At 42.3% G+C, this 14417-nt stretch overlaps 1 protein-coding gene across 25 annotated transcripts in view; it reads right to left on the reverse strand.

The window, feature by feature from the left end:
- Positions 1 to 1378: 1378 nt before the first annotated feature.
- Positions 1379 to 14417, reverse strand: part of MICAL3 (microtubule associated monooxygenase, calponin and LIM domain containing 3) — a 187381-nt gene continuing 174342 nt past the window's right edge. For 19 of the 25 annotated variants that reach the window (XM_065036621.1, XM_065036730.1, XM_065036593.1 and 16 more), the window contains 4 exons: positions 9948 to 10013; positions 7520 to 7619; positions 6438 to 6511; positions 1379 to 6353 (listed from right to left, as the gene is read on the reverse strand). In XM_065036621.1, coding sequence (XP_064892693.1) covers positions 6169 to 6353; positions 6438 to 6511; positions 7520 to 7619; positions 9948 to 10013 — 425 coding nt within the window. In that variant the 3' untranslated portion in view covers positions 1379 to 6168. The remainder of the gene's footprint in view (positions 6354 to 6437; positions 6512 to 7519; positions 7620 to 9947; positions 10014 to 14417) is intronic. The other 6 variants (XM_065036629.1, XM_065036653.1, XM_065036704.1 and 3 more) reach the window with 1 other exon arrangement.

The following is a 14417-nucleotide window of genomic DNA, read 5'->3' on the forward strand; positions in this document are numbered from 1 at the left end:
TCCAGCACCAGCACAGCTCTTTGCCAAAGCAAGCAGTACAGGGAGGTCTCTCTAGGAGTGGTTGTTCAGTCCATAGGTTATAAAATAGCAGAACCCCTGGGTCCCTACTTGAAATCAGCAGCTAACAAGTTTGCAGTGTAATTAAAATGCTGTGATGAAGTGTTGGAAGGCCGGTCTCCTAAACTATGGATGGGAGCCAATCTCCAGTGGTCACTTCCCATATATTTATTTCTTTTGGCACCAAGGGAGAAATTCTTGCAGACTGGCCTTTTGACATGAGAAAGATCCCTCCTAGGTAGCCACAGCTTTCTCCTACTACTATCTGAAAACAAGAGACCAAAAGGAGAGGAAGAATTGTGGGGTTTGAAACATCCCCAAAGAACTGCTGACTGCTGAGCTGCACAGATGGAGTGAGCTGTGTCACTCCCGCTACCCCTGGCCTCCAGTCCTGCACTGCATAGCAAGAGGAAATCTGAGGCCCATCATCCCCCCCTGTTGCCATAATAGGTCTGCTTTAATCCATCCACCTTACAAACACCAGGGTTTTTATCCTTTGTCTTGAAAATAGTGGGGTGGGCAGGAAAGTAAGACTCATTGTTTGGGATTTCCCCGTCTGGGACTTCCCCCAACATCCTGTGTGTTTGCTGTCTGTTGAAAAAAAAAGGTACCAAGTCTTATGATTTGCATTCCAGTTTACTTAATGACTGCCAAGCTGCTGACTTGATGTCACTCCTCTGGACTTCAAGCTCCTGAAGTTTACTGGCCCCAGCACCCACCACTTAGGCTGAACATGCTCCCTTGTCAAACAGGAGACACCCAGACAAGATACACGCCTGTTCTAACACACAAGCTGGTGAGGTTGAACCTCTGAATCCTTCTAGTCTATTCAGTATTTCTGAGCTGGCACAGTACGGAGGAGACACGGGCATGGAGAGGTCACAGCAAGTCAGCACAGAGGCACTGATGTCATTCACTCCTTATTTTACTAAATGCTGCTATACCAGCATCAGATGTTCACACTACTACTGCAGGCTAAGGAAGTGAGCTACAGCTACAGAAATTAAATCCTAGTTCTTACAATTATGTTTACATCACCTTTACCCCTTCTTGGCTATTTATTGTTATTTCTTTCCACAGAGAATCTGAAGAAACAATGTAAAATATGCAGAAAGAAGGACCATGTACTGGGGCTGTATCAAGATCTATTTGTATCTCAGATAATTCTGGTAGGCGCCGAGTGTTCCAGCAGAAGGGAAGCTGAAGTCAGGTGCTTTTAACACCTAGCTTTTTATCTCATCTCAAAATCACCTTCCCTCAGCTCCTGCTTCCTCTTCAATAATCATCTGGGGGAGTGAACACAAGGGAAACAAATGGTAACTCCACCAACAAAAAGAAAAAATAATTAATGACTTTATTTTTTTCCTTTTTTTTTTTTTTTTTTTAGTTCAGTTGGCCATCTGAGGTGCTAAAATCTCAACACCAATGAAGCAAGTGTGCATAAAAACAAATGATAAAACACAACCAAACAGAAGAAAACAGGCTGGAACAGAGTTGGGTTTTTTTACAGGTAGGGTATATGCTTTTCTGTCAACACTCCATACATGCCAACTGTAAAAACCTTGAACAATCTGAATATCAGAGTTCACTTTCATACAAAAGGGAAGATGCCAAAGCAGATCCCTTCACCTGGATTAGACTTCACACACACACATGCATGCACGCACAGATACAGAGTATTTAAGTTACTGCAACGCCATCCGGGTATGGCATCCTCCCCTTCACATCTGCTTTCAGTGACATCCTCATCTGCCCAGATACCCTGCCTATAGCAGTACTTGGAGCAATCCAGGAACTCTCAGAAAGCTCAGTGCTCTGAACAATCCAGGAACTCAGGGACAGCTTCTTATCTCTGTTATTTTGCAATGGTTGAGAGCCAGCAATCTCTTTTTCTGTGAACTATATACAGGCTGGTTTTTAGTACACTTCAGAGTTCTCTTTATTGCAGACAGCGATGTCTGAAATTCCCATAAAGCCATATTGTGGCTTTTCAGTTTGTACATAAGAGATCCGATAATGCAACACCTTTCTCATCCACTGGTGTCTGGTGTAAACACTTAATTGAAAACTCATTTTAAAAGACTGTTAACCAAACAGTGTGTAGCTGTGAACATTTTAGGAACAGCTGCTAAGAAAATGGAACTGCCAGCCGCTCTAGATCATGCAGTCTAGACCACTTATAATGCTTCATAATGTTCAGGATTAGGATGTATAAAAATATTAAAAACCACCAGAGTGCACACAAATGTGGTGACTAGCTCTATGCAAGCACCGTGTTCTAAGAGAGACCTAGGCATTGCACAAAACTCAGATTCTTGACTGGGGGGGGACCCAAGGATCCAATGGTGTCTTTACATACAAACGAATATTTACATAAAATGTAGAGACGAATAGAGAGAAGGACAGGCTTTTAAAACTTGGCTTTGCTCTAAAATATGTTCAGCAATGCAGTTTGTAACATGCCCTAGTGAGACCATGGGGTATTTGTTAACTGAAAGAAGGAACATGTCTGGAAGTTGGAGCTGAAACATCTTGTCACCTTCCACACATTAGTTCTTTGAAGCTCAGGATCTTACAGCTGTTTGTCATTTTTAATGAAAAACATGGTTAATAGGAACAGAACAGTTAAAAAAAAGAATCGTACTGTGAGAACAGCCGAGTGGTGGCTTTGGCAGACCTCACTCCCCCATCTCCATTTGCCTCCCAGGTGTTTCCATGAGGTGGTATCCCGCTCCCTTCCCCACAGGAGACTGAAGCACTTGCCTCATCCTCAGTGTGGCCATTTCAAAACAGACACAGGTTTAAGTTCCAAGCTCAGCTCTCCTCCTACCTACTGCAGGGAGGAAGCGGCCAGCCCCTGGTACAGACCGCGTTGCACAGGGACAGATGCCCTTGCGTGCCCACTTCTCAGAAGCTGAGGGCCTTTTTGCTCCCCTAAATGTGAAATGGACACACATCACTGAATGCACATGGCTGAGTTGTGTGCTGCTGCCCACCAGGGCAGCACAAAGAGCTAGAACATCCTACTTGGATTCTGATACAAATTAGGAATCTTGTGGTCACAAGAGCCTTCTTCAGCTTTAAAAATATAAAATTTGAATTAAAAATACTCAGATAGTAAAAAAACCCCATATCTGATATGCAAGTCAGATTCTTAAAGTGCAACTGAACAGCAAATACAAGTTGTGCCTTTTACAAGAATTTTGATATAAAAAGGCCTTTTGACATTCCCTTTTGTGTACCTTTAATTAATTTGCATGTACTATGCTAGCTCTTAATTTTCATTCTCCCTGCTGGAGGCCTTCAGCATAACCGAAAGAATTAAGGTTTAGAATATGCAGTTTTCCCATGCAGTAGGGCATTACACCCTCAAGTGATACCACTCTTCGACATAGCAAAGATCAGGCCAGTGTCCCCCAGCATGAAAGGGAAAAGTAGTAATCTTGTATTTCTTCTTCGGTATTTCTTTCTGTTCTACAGCTCACATTCAATGATCTTTTGTTAAAAGTTAGATGTGGCCCATATACTTAGTGCACTATAAAATGGACTGAGGCCAATTCTCTGCCTAAGACAGTTTACAATAAACCACGTATCCAGCTTCCCTCTTTCTTCTCTCCTCCTCTCCAGCTTCCCCTGGCCCCTCAGATGCAGACTATGTAAACTACTGTGGTCAATTTGAGTTGTGCAGCTGGCCCCTGCGCTGGCAAATGGGGGGAATTCTGTTTGTTGGACATCCCGTTGGTAAGCCAACACTCAGTGATGCTGGTATAGCAGGTACCGCTTGCTTACATGACAATTACTAAGTGGCACTGCAGCTGCCTGTCTGCTTGGTTTCAGGAGCATCTGGATTTAATTTGTAATGCCTTAGCAGAAAACACTACAGAGGAATAAAGGGGGAACACTTGAGGTGGAAAAAAACCTGTTTCCACAGTCAACAACCAGCAGCACCCGGAGTCCCTACGGACAGTCCTATCCATTCTTCTGCAGCCTGAGGTGAATTCAACTCGGACCCTGGCTTACAGAAGACCTCTTTGAAGAAGGTGGAGAGCCAACAGCAAGAAACCATGCTGACTTCTGTCCTGGGGCAAAAGATCAAAGGTTGTTCAGCCCAGCTTGGGTACCTTGCACCAACAGTGTAAGTTCAAGCTGACAGAGTCTGTATGAATATGCTTGGGAATTGGACATCGGGGAGGAGCAGGCTTAGTACTTTTTTTAACAAGAAATTAACACAGCATCCCAAGGGGGAAAAAACTCTTATGATATTAAAGATGGGACGCACACCCAACACACGGTGCTATTTCAGCTCTGAAGGACAAGTTAAGGACATAGTGTGCTCAGGGACTCTCTCAAACAGTGAATGGTGCTGAATTGCTCAGGGCGTGTCCTGCTCATGCTTAACAGATGATTGCAATGAGTACCCTCCTGGCTGAAGAGCTGCAGCTTCTCTAGTTGAACCAAAAGGAGCTTCTTCCAACAGATGCAGCAGGAAATGTGCTATTTTTGTTTTCATGGAAGTCCTTCTAGCTGTATCTCAGGTGTGTGAGGGTCCCCCCTCTTTCAGTGAGAGAGAGATATACAGGATATTTCTACCTCACAGATTTGGCTTTCTTGTTATAAAAATGTAAAATTTAAATAAATTATAGGTTTATTAGTCCAACAGAGGGAATCTGGGATGCAGAAGAAAGGTATGCTAGGAACACAAATAGATTCTTTACAACTCCATGAGTGTGCAAGGATTTTGTCATAAAGGAAAACTTCTAGGGCAGGATGCATCCATGGGTCCATGAAGGCTGCCCTTGCTGTGAAGCAGGGACCAATCCGCAGTAGTGTCTTTCTCTAATAGAGTTAAAACACTCTTTTCACAATCAAATATGTGTAACAATCAAATTATTAATAAGAACACTAATAAATAGCCACAGGTAACAACATCCAGTAATTTAGAAGTGGAAGTTGTAGGATGCAGCAGGCACACACACCCATCACTCATCCATTTTTTTCCTAAAAGATACAAAAATGAATCTTCTTTCAAGTATTAAAAAAATAAGTTAATTGACATAAAAGGGTCAAAGTGACTGAAGGTCCAGGCAGGTCTTAAGCTTTGCTTCCAATGTGCAAAAACAAAATACAGAGGAAAAAAAAAAAAAACAAACACTGAAAAGTCTTAATGGTGGTTCAGTCACTTAAGGGCTTCTCCCTTTTGGGGGCCTAACATCCAGGGAATGCCACCTGGTAACACCCTTGCCCCAGCACATACTTACCACTGTCCCACAGTATTTTCCAGTGTCAAAACAGTCACAACAAAAACAGAACAAAGAAGCCCACCAGCCTCTGAGCTGTGGCCCCAAAGACCAAGGCCAGCAGTAGCTGTCTCTCCAGTGTGTAGCAAAGCAGAAGGGCATCTTCCCGCTCTCTTCTTCTCCCCTTTTTCCCCACAAGATGATTTAGGAGACTATGACAGGGAAAGAGTTCTCTGATGCCCACATCTCTCTAAAAACCAGGAGGCAGAGAGTTCCAACACACATACGAATAGCATCTTCTATGTCTCTTATTTCTTCATATCCATGCATAAAGATCAACTGCAGGTTTCTTTGGTGGGGAGGAAGACTAAAGCAAAGAAGGTGTTGCCCTGGGCTTCTGGAGCTCTCTCGGACAGCTGACTCCACCATACAGGCTGCTACAGGCTGCTGTGGTTTTCCAGAGAGGGTTGCCACTTCCCTCCCTCTTATTAGAACTGGTGTAGTAGTAACGGGAAAGGAATGGACTGCCATAAATCCAGTCTAGTTAAGGGTACTTCTTCCCTTAACCTCCTTCCCCACACATGGATTATTCCTCTCCCTCCTGCCACACACACAATAACACGGTCCCTTGTATAGGAACTCAAGGAGACTCTACAGTCTCAACTCTTTCTCTTCAACTTGCCCTGCTGACATGTAAAACTTAAGCTTCTGGAACCAACATGCTTATCAAAAGGCTTCTGAGTGCCAAATCCCTGCATGCTGTCGGACCCTTCGGAGGTTTTTTTCCCTTCAACATCTTCCTATCCATGTAACTCCGGCAAACTCAGGGTAGGCCAACTGGACAACACAGACCAGCAGAGGTAAATGTGTTAGCTCAGGACCAGTTCAAGCTAAAACCTTTGGAAAGCATGACTGCCTCCAGGTCCTTGTCTTCTTCTTTTTCTCGAAGCCGTTGCTCCTCAAGGAGAGCCACAAGAGAATCTCTCTGCTCCACTACCTCCAGCATCTCATTCAGGATCCTCTTCTCCTCTGAGAGCTCCTCATCTGTCTTCAGATGATCTACAGAGATATCAAAAACTATCAGCATACATAAGGCTAGAAATACGCACACACCATCTATAAAATCTTCCCTTTTGTTCTCACCTTCTACTGCCATCCTCTCCCGGAGCTCCTGCTGTAATCGACTCTGCCTGTCTTCCAGTTCTAGCTCCCGAGCGCTGAAAGGGAAACATCAGGAATCCAAGTTCTGGGTATATTAAATACTCTATATATTGCTTCATATTCGTTTTCAATTTCTGCTCCCCCCTGGGTATCTGCTATGCATTTTACCGATCTATTTTGGAACAACTCTTAAAACACCTAAGATATATATATAACTATATTTTTTAAAGATTTAAATGTACTTTCAGCATCTCAGATTCTTTACCTTCAGCTAGGAAGTACAATACAGAAAGTTGAGAAGATTATGGGTGGAATTAAACCTAAAACAGTGTGAAGGAAAAATCAAATCTGCAATCACTGCAAAATTATACTTTACCTCTTTGTATCTCCTGCCACTTCCTGCTCTAAAGACAAAGTCACTTAATCAACTAAGAACATGTCAGGCCATTGCCTTTTCAGATTCCAATGCAGACAACACTGTGGAGCTTTTCTGACACAGGCACTAAGACGATCAGCATCTACACTGCCTGGGTCAGCTGACATGCTGAGACATGAGCTTTAGTGAGTTTGCAGCATGGGGACTGAGAAAGCTCCCAATTTCATTAACAGGAAAGAAACCTTATAATCTGAGCCCAAATAAGAGGCACCGGGGTCCCACTACAGGCAAAAAATAGAGACACATAGCAAAGGTGACTGAATTAAAGACTTTTGGCTACACTTAAAAAGTGGGCTCTACGAAAACCTGGAGTCAGACATTATTGCTGCATAGCTCAAAAACACTTGTGGGAACAAGACATGTTTTGTCCAAGAACAGCTTGGGAAAGGTTCAGAGCTTTAAACACTCATCTGAACTTCTCCATGTGATCAAATAGTTGGAACTTTAATTCCTTATTGCTATTATTCCTTCTACCGCTCTTCTGAAATGTATTTGGATTTATATCTCAGCCAAGAACCAGCCCACGAGCCTGCTGACCTCCTAGCATTATAGGGAACACAGTACTGACAGATCTTCTGAGACTATTTGAGACATAATCCCCCTTTTGAAGCTTTGTACATTCACTCACAATATCATCAGTTCGGACTCATAGCGAACCAAGGCATTCTTCTCCTGCACCAGCTTGAACCACTCCTGCATCAATTTGGGATCATCCTTCTTACCCATGCCTGCCAAAAAAGAAACCTGGTAAGTTTTCAGGTAACACCCTGCAATCCTTACAAGCCCAAACTTCAAAAACAACAATGGGGCAAAATGTGCAAAGAAAGCCAAGCAAGATGCTGCCAGAGCACTCCCAAGCCGGGTCCATTCAGTTTGCCTAGAACACACAGAAGAGTGGAAGTCACCTCCAAAAGGATTCTCTTCTCTTTGGAGCCTGATTTTTTTTTCTTTCTGATTTTCTTGTGTTTGCTTGTTTCTTCCTTATTCTTAATGCAGAAAGCCCAGATTTCTCTAAGTATTTCATTTTTCCTTTCATTAGAAGAGCTATATAGATCCTCATGCCAGCTACTTAAATGTATGCTCATCAGAAATGGACTCAATTGCCACTCCATGTGTTTTACCTTTATTTTCTTCAATTGCATGTCCTCCATCTTTTCTTTTACTGGCCAAAACTAACACCTTGTCCTTTCTTCTTTCAGTACCTAAATCAATATTTTCTGACTGCTCCTCCTAGCCACATATTATCTACCCATCTTGAAGATCCCTTTTGCACGGTGGACACAGAAACTACTTCTACTGGAAAGAAAAAGAATCCCCAAACACATTTGCTAATATCAAAGCAGAATAAAAATACCTTGGGCTTTTCCCACCTACTACAGAATCCCTGGTTGCTATTTCATTTATTTTAAAACCAACTCCTAACCTCACTCAGTAGCCCACTGATGACTCTTATATCTGGCAGGAGTTACATGGAATAAATGGCAGAATGCTGTTCTCAAAGCCTTCCATTGATACTTATCAAATGCAAGAGCTAATCAGGGAAGGTCCTCTTGGCAACCTCCTGGTCCGGGACACTTGACTCCACACTGAACTACCTGCAGATGAATGCTATGACTTACATCAGACACCATCAAGGACACTAGCAATGTGCCTGCCTCCATGGAAGTAGAGGCAGGACCAAGCCTCAAATCAAGCTCAACAGTATTTTTGGGTTGTTGCATCCTGTCAGATTGCACTGCATGTTACCGAGGCATCACAGAGTAACTAACATCCCTGTCTATGTTTGTTATTACAGATATATACTATCTGCATCAAGAGCAAAACCTCAGAAATAGTAATTTTGATGCTAAAAATAAGCAGCAAGCTTACTATTCAAACTCTGGGAAGCACTTCATAAATACCACATTAATGACTAGTTTATTCAGATCTATGCCCTGCCTCCATCCTTAGGATCTCAGACAAGTGCTGCACTAAGCTAAACAAAGGAGAGCCTAAAACTCCTATTAAACTTGAACTTAAGTTGAGAATACCTGCCTTTGAAAAACCCTGATAACAGACCCTTGGGGAATACCAGACCTGGTGGTACCACCTTAAAAGCCTCTGGTTCTGTGGATTTTGTACCAGTGTGTTGCTCAGTTCCAAGCATTCCTTTCTGAGCATCTCTGCACAATATGCCCGTGTGGCTGCAGGAGAGGGAGACTGTACATGCAGATGTCCAGTGCTGTGGCACCATGAAAGCACTGGGAAGTCTCCCCATCCTTCCTGATGCCAGGATGTATAGAAAACAAATGCCTCTAAGAAAAAGCCAAAAAACACAATGCTACTGACCTATGAAATACGTAAGTATTTTTAAACAGCCAATGAGCAGAGGAATAATGGGACGACTGGAAAGGGAGCACTGACAACTGATGTGAGGGAGCACCATGGAAAGCAAAGTGGTTAGCAAAATTACACCATGAACACACACAGACAACCCCTTCCCCCATGCCTTGGCAATGGAAACTCTACAGCAAATGCCATTTGGGACAGTTAAAGAATGCACTCAGCAAGACAGATGAGGGACAACTGGTCTAGCTTAAGGTTTGTTGGTTTTTAAAATTCAAGGATGTTTTTGCAAACCAGTTCTTATAAAGACACAGTATTCCTTTAATCCTTATATGCTAATTCAAAGGCCATTTATGGAAGGAGATTGTCTTCCCTTACCCCACCTTCCAAACACCTTTCAGGAGTAACAGAGAAACTGAAGTCACCAAATGAAAACAGAAACTTTTGAGTGCGATGCTACTGCTCCCACCACTGCTGCCCAACATCCCTCCCAGTTGCTAAGCCTTCCCTAGCACAGCTGGGACTAGCGAAAGGGATACTGTACCTTTAATAACTTGTCACAGGCTCAGAGAAGCTGGTTACCAGGTTGCTACTGAGAAGGTTGGTTTGGGGACACAGCAAGAAAAGGGCTGGGGACAGGGCTGGGGGCCTTGTGGTCACTAGCTGACTAGTGCTGCTACAACAACCCAGCTGTGGTCAAGGAGAACGGGGAGCGTGTGAGGTTACGTTACCTTCATGGGCACAGCAAGGGCAGAAGGAGAGAGGTCTACGACGTGGTGTCCCGGCATTGGGCTCAACTTCAATAGGACCAAACGAGGAAGAGGAAAAGGCAGGAGAGGAAGAGGAAGTTGGAAGTGGAACGGAAGAGGAGGAAAGGGGTGAAATAAAAGACAAGCAAAGGACAAAAAGCGTAAGAGTGAGAAAGAAAGGAAACACAAGAAGAAAAGAAAAAATACAAGAAATGGAGAAGCAGAAACAAGGGATACAGTCTACGGATGAATAATGTTCCTAATAAGCACAGATAACAGGTAAGAGGTGGACTGAGGCACTGGTGGACTCTTAGTGAGCTGTACAGATACCAGGCAGGAGGTTATTGTTACTGTACTTTTTCCCAATGTACATTTTTCAATCACATGATCTTTAACTGAAAGGTTTGTGAACAAGATGTCAGGATGAGCAGAGATGAATATTTAACTCCTGCTGATAAATGTCAAATTTCAAGCAGGGTTACAAAAAGTCTCACCTGCATGCATAAGACACCAGCTGTAAGCAGCCACTCTACCTTAAAGCTTTATCAGGACCATGCTCTTATCACCATGGAAGCATCCACTGATGGTAAAAGTGTCCTTCTTAATGGAAAAGAATTTCTTCAGACAGAGAGCATCACAGGGAGAATCTGATTAACGTGGAACCAGCTTGCCAGGATCTGCTGTGTCAAGTATGGTGAGTACACATGTACTCAATCAGACTGTTGTGCTTAGCAGGGAAAAGGCTTTTTTACATGGATAGAAAAGTGATTCACACCAGGGTCTGTGGCGGCGATGACCAACTGAGGGCTTTGCAGAGTTAAAACAGTAAATTTAAAGCTCTCCCTTGACATTCTCATTTCACAAAGCATTTTGGAACTTACAAGTCCTGTTAGTATTGGTGATTTACTGAATCTTTTTCATCTTTTCTGTCACCCAGTGAAAGACAAACATTTCTCATCTCTAAAATGGTTCAGCTGTTTTAACACTGAGAACTTGCTTTTCAGCTGTACTTAACATAACAGAGATAATCAGTAGGAAATAATCAACATCACTAATAGTTACAGGAGAACATATGCAGCAGGAAGCTGATGAGCCTGAAACGTCAGAGGTAGCAGAATGGAACACTTACTGCTCTCAATGCACAACCGCATTTATAAAGGGGAGGCATTTCTCTGTTGGGAAAATGCATAAACTCCACAATAACACAGTAAGAATAACGCCTAGTTTGGAGAAGTCAGCGGAGCTTCATGTGTGTTGTTTGGAGGCAGCTTTACAGAACTAGACAATTGGCAAACTGGGGAGGCTTTAGAAGGGACCATCACAGAACTAGACCAGCACATGGAGGACACGCTTGAGTGAGAGCACATCGGCTTCAAAGCCAGCGACTGAGCAGCACAGCTTTCTCAGAAAGAAACTTCTGTACTGGGAGCAGGAAGCAGAAACATTAGGAAAGGTGTCACAGTTGGCCATAAACAGTTACAAATAAAGCATCGTACTGACTTTAGTTGACAGAACCAGAACCTCAATTCTAGCTGTTCAGAATTTTCCAACTTCTTCATTTAAAACGAAAAATTACTAGGGCTTTTTTTCCACAATTGCCATTTCACAGATTAGGTTACAAAAGAAAAAGCAAACAAGAAAACCCCAAACAGCAAAGGCACTGTGAATAATAAGCTTCCATACAGAACTTTTAGTGAATGATATCTATTATATCTTTTATTTCACATCCTATTTTATTCAACATGAACTCTTCTATATATGCATTAATACTCTAACTTGGTCCTGGGGGGGATCAGGAGATGGACGTTTAACTATATGGGAGAATCCATTTCAGTTTTTCAGGGTTTGAGATTTCATTCAAAGTTGTGTGCACAGGGTGCTGATAACTCAAACACACCTGTGTTTATACATTTCAAACCACGGACATACCGGCAAGGAATTCCAAATTTGCCATATATGATCTGAAAATAAATACCTAGTATGTGAAAATGCCATTCATCTCGTTGTGACATGACCACAGCTACTAACTTTTGTGATCAGTGAGCAAACAGTTTGACGCTAGGAGATGACTCATCTTTGGCCTCCAATAAAAAGCCACAGGACCTACATAGCAGAAGGCTGTAATACAGAACCCACTCCTAGCAATTGTGTTTTCTTTCCTTTGCTCCCAGTTGTGCAATTTTTTTAAGAGAAATACTATCCTCCCACTCTTGTCTAAGGAAAACATGTCCTTGAATCAAGTTTCAAAGTCCATGGTATCTATAATAGTCCACCTACTGAAAATGTTGTCATTGCTTTTCAGTAAGATAATGAACATAAACTATACTATTAAGATCATTTCCATTTACTCCAGATGTAAATTACAGTTGCTGCAGTGCATACAGGTTATATGATCATTACAATTGCTTTAGAAACAACGTCTGTCCAGCCCAGGATGATTAGTGAGGCTTTAAAAAGCTTTCCTTATGTACTGGAGGTTATAAACAGCAAGGAGAGAGTGAGGTGCAACCTGAAAACTTACCTCTTATGGTTCTCTAAAGCTGTGAAAACCACACCACTTATAGTATTATGCTCTAAAATACGTATAATGCAGTAGAATTTTAAATATATTTTTAAAAACTTCTCTAAGGTGATAGTGATGAAAACTTCTTCCCCACCCTTGCTAATAAAGATGGTTGATACTTATGGTACAGATACTATGAGCAGACTGAAATAGGAACTTTCTAATTATAAGACAAAAGCTATTTTATCATATTCCCTGAAATGGAGAAGGATTTTTCACTGACAGCAGCAAATCTTTAAGTGTATTCTATGTCACGCATTTCACTATCCCTTCAGATGAACTCTTTCAAGAAAAGGCCACTTAACTGTTTCAGAAACAGAGAACCAAGGGGAAAAAAGTTCATTTGATAATTGGAAAAAGCATCCCCTTGGCCAGCTGATAAGTTTAGACAATGAATCTTTCAGATCATCTGATCATTCACATTCCTGTCAAGGTTAATTTTTGAAAAAATGCAACTTTGCAGCAAGAGCTCTCACTGTGTATATTTATAGTTCAAGACAATCCTGGGAAAAGGCTGAAGTCATCCAGTACTATTAAAAGAACTATGCAATTCACAATATGGTGTTAAAAACTGTCTCATCTACCTTGCCCTTATCACTTGTCCAATTACATAATGAAAATCCTTATATGTCTTCTTCTTTGTCCCAAAGCCATCACTAATCCTACAGTATATAGCAGTACTATTATAATGTTATTGTTTAGAGAAGAGACATCACAACCTCATGGGCCCATTAAATTAAAACCATGATCATCTCTGCAAGACAATTTTACTGGCCACGAGTCAAGGCCAGATGGGAAAAACTCTTTTGATAAGCAAATAAAAATAAGTAAATAAAAAAAATCCCCTCCCCTTTCTGTTTAAGTTTCCCTCACAAGCAAAATCCCCAGGCCAGATCTGGTGACACAGCTCTTCATCCCCAGCATGGCAAGAGCGCAGCCAGCAGCAGCAAGACAAGCTCCCCACTGCCCTGCTGAAGTGGTTCACTCAGAAGGAGATGAAGGGTAAGAGAAGAGCCATTTCTGTGACTGTTCACTTCTTAGGTTCCCTCTGTGCTGTCAGCAAGAGTCGGAAGTATAACCATAGACTCTGGACAGAAAATTATCACTTTCCGCCCCCATGCCGAGAGAGGGAAAACCACCAACAGACTGTGTTAATCACTAGTTATTCCTTTTCAATGCCACAAGCCAACTTTTCTGAATGTGTGTAAAGCCCTCAAAGCTGACATCAGGAGTCCAAGGCAGAGGCATTCAGGAGGGCACCTGGGTGTTTGGTACAGAGCCAGGAGCTCACTGAGGAAAGGAATGTGTCCAGCTCCCGAGCACACTAAACCATCCTGGAGAGGTGGCAGCTCTGCTTTGCAGATTAGTCACATCCCATCAATAATGTGACTGGAATTATCTTGCCTTCCTGAAAAGAAGCCTCTCCCAAATCTTTCTGGGAAATCTTTCATGCAGCCATGACAAGACAGACCTTGTTTGCCATTGCACTCTTGAGAGATTGCTGGCTTGGCTATGGTGGTGGGAACCAAGAGCCAGGCCAGGAATACCATAGCTCCCAAGCCTCTTCAAAACAAGGAACAAAAATTGTATAGCCACCATGAAAAGGTACCTTATTTTTCACTGTACATCGTTCTTTGTTACACAAGCTACACTGGACTGTTGTCTTCTTTTCAACTTTCCATTTACCTATTGTTTAAACAGTAATACTTAAAGACTGGTTTTATTCTTTTCTGCTGTAGCTATGTAACACTTCTTCATAATCTGAAGCACAGTAGTAAAAAGGATCAATCAGGATGAAGAAAGCACAGCAGAAAGTTTGGGATGGCAGACACCATTATCCCCAAGCTACAGCTCACCTTCATCCCCTTCACTATTTGCCTATGGTATGA

This window comes from Columba livia, chromosome 1, assembly GCF_036013475.1.
Source record: "Columba livia isolate bColLiv1 breed racing homer chromosome 1, bColLiv1.pat.W.v2, whole genome shotgun sequence".
In the NCBI taxonomy this organism is placed as follows: Eukaryota; Metazoa; Chordata; class Aves; order Columbiformes; family Columbidae; genus Columba; species Columba livia.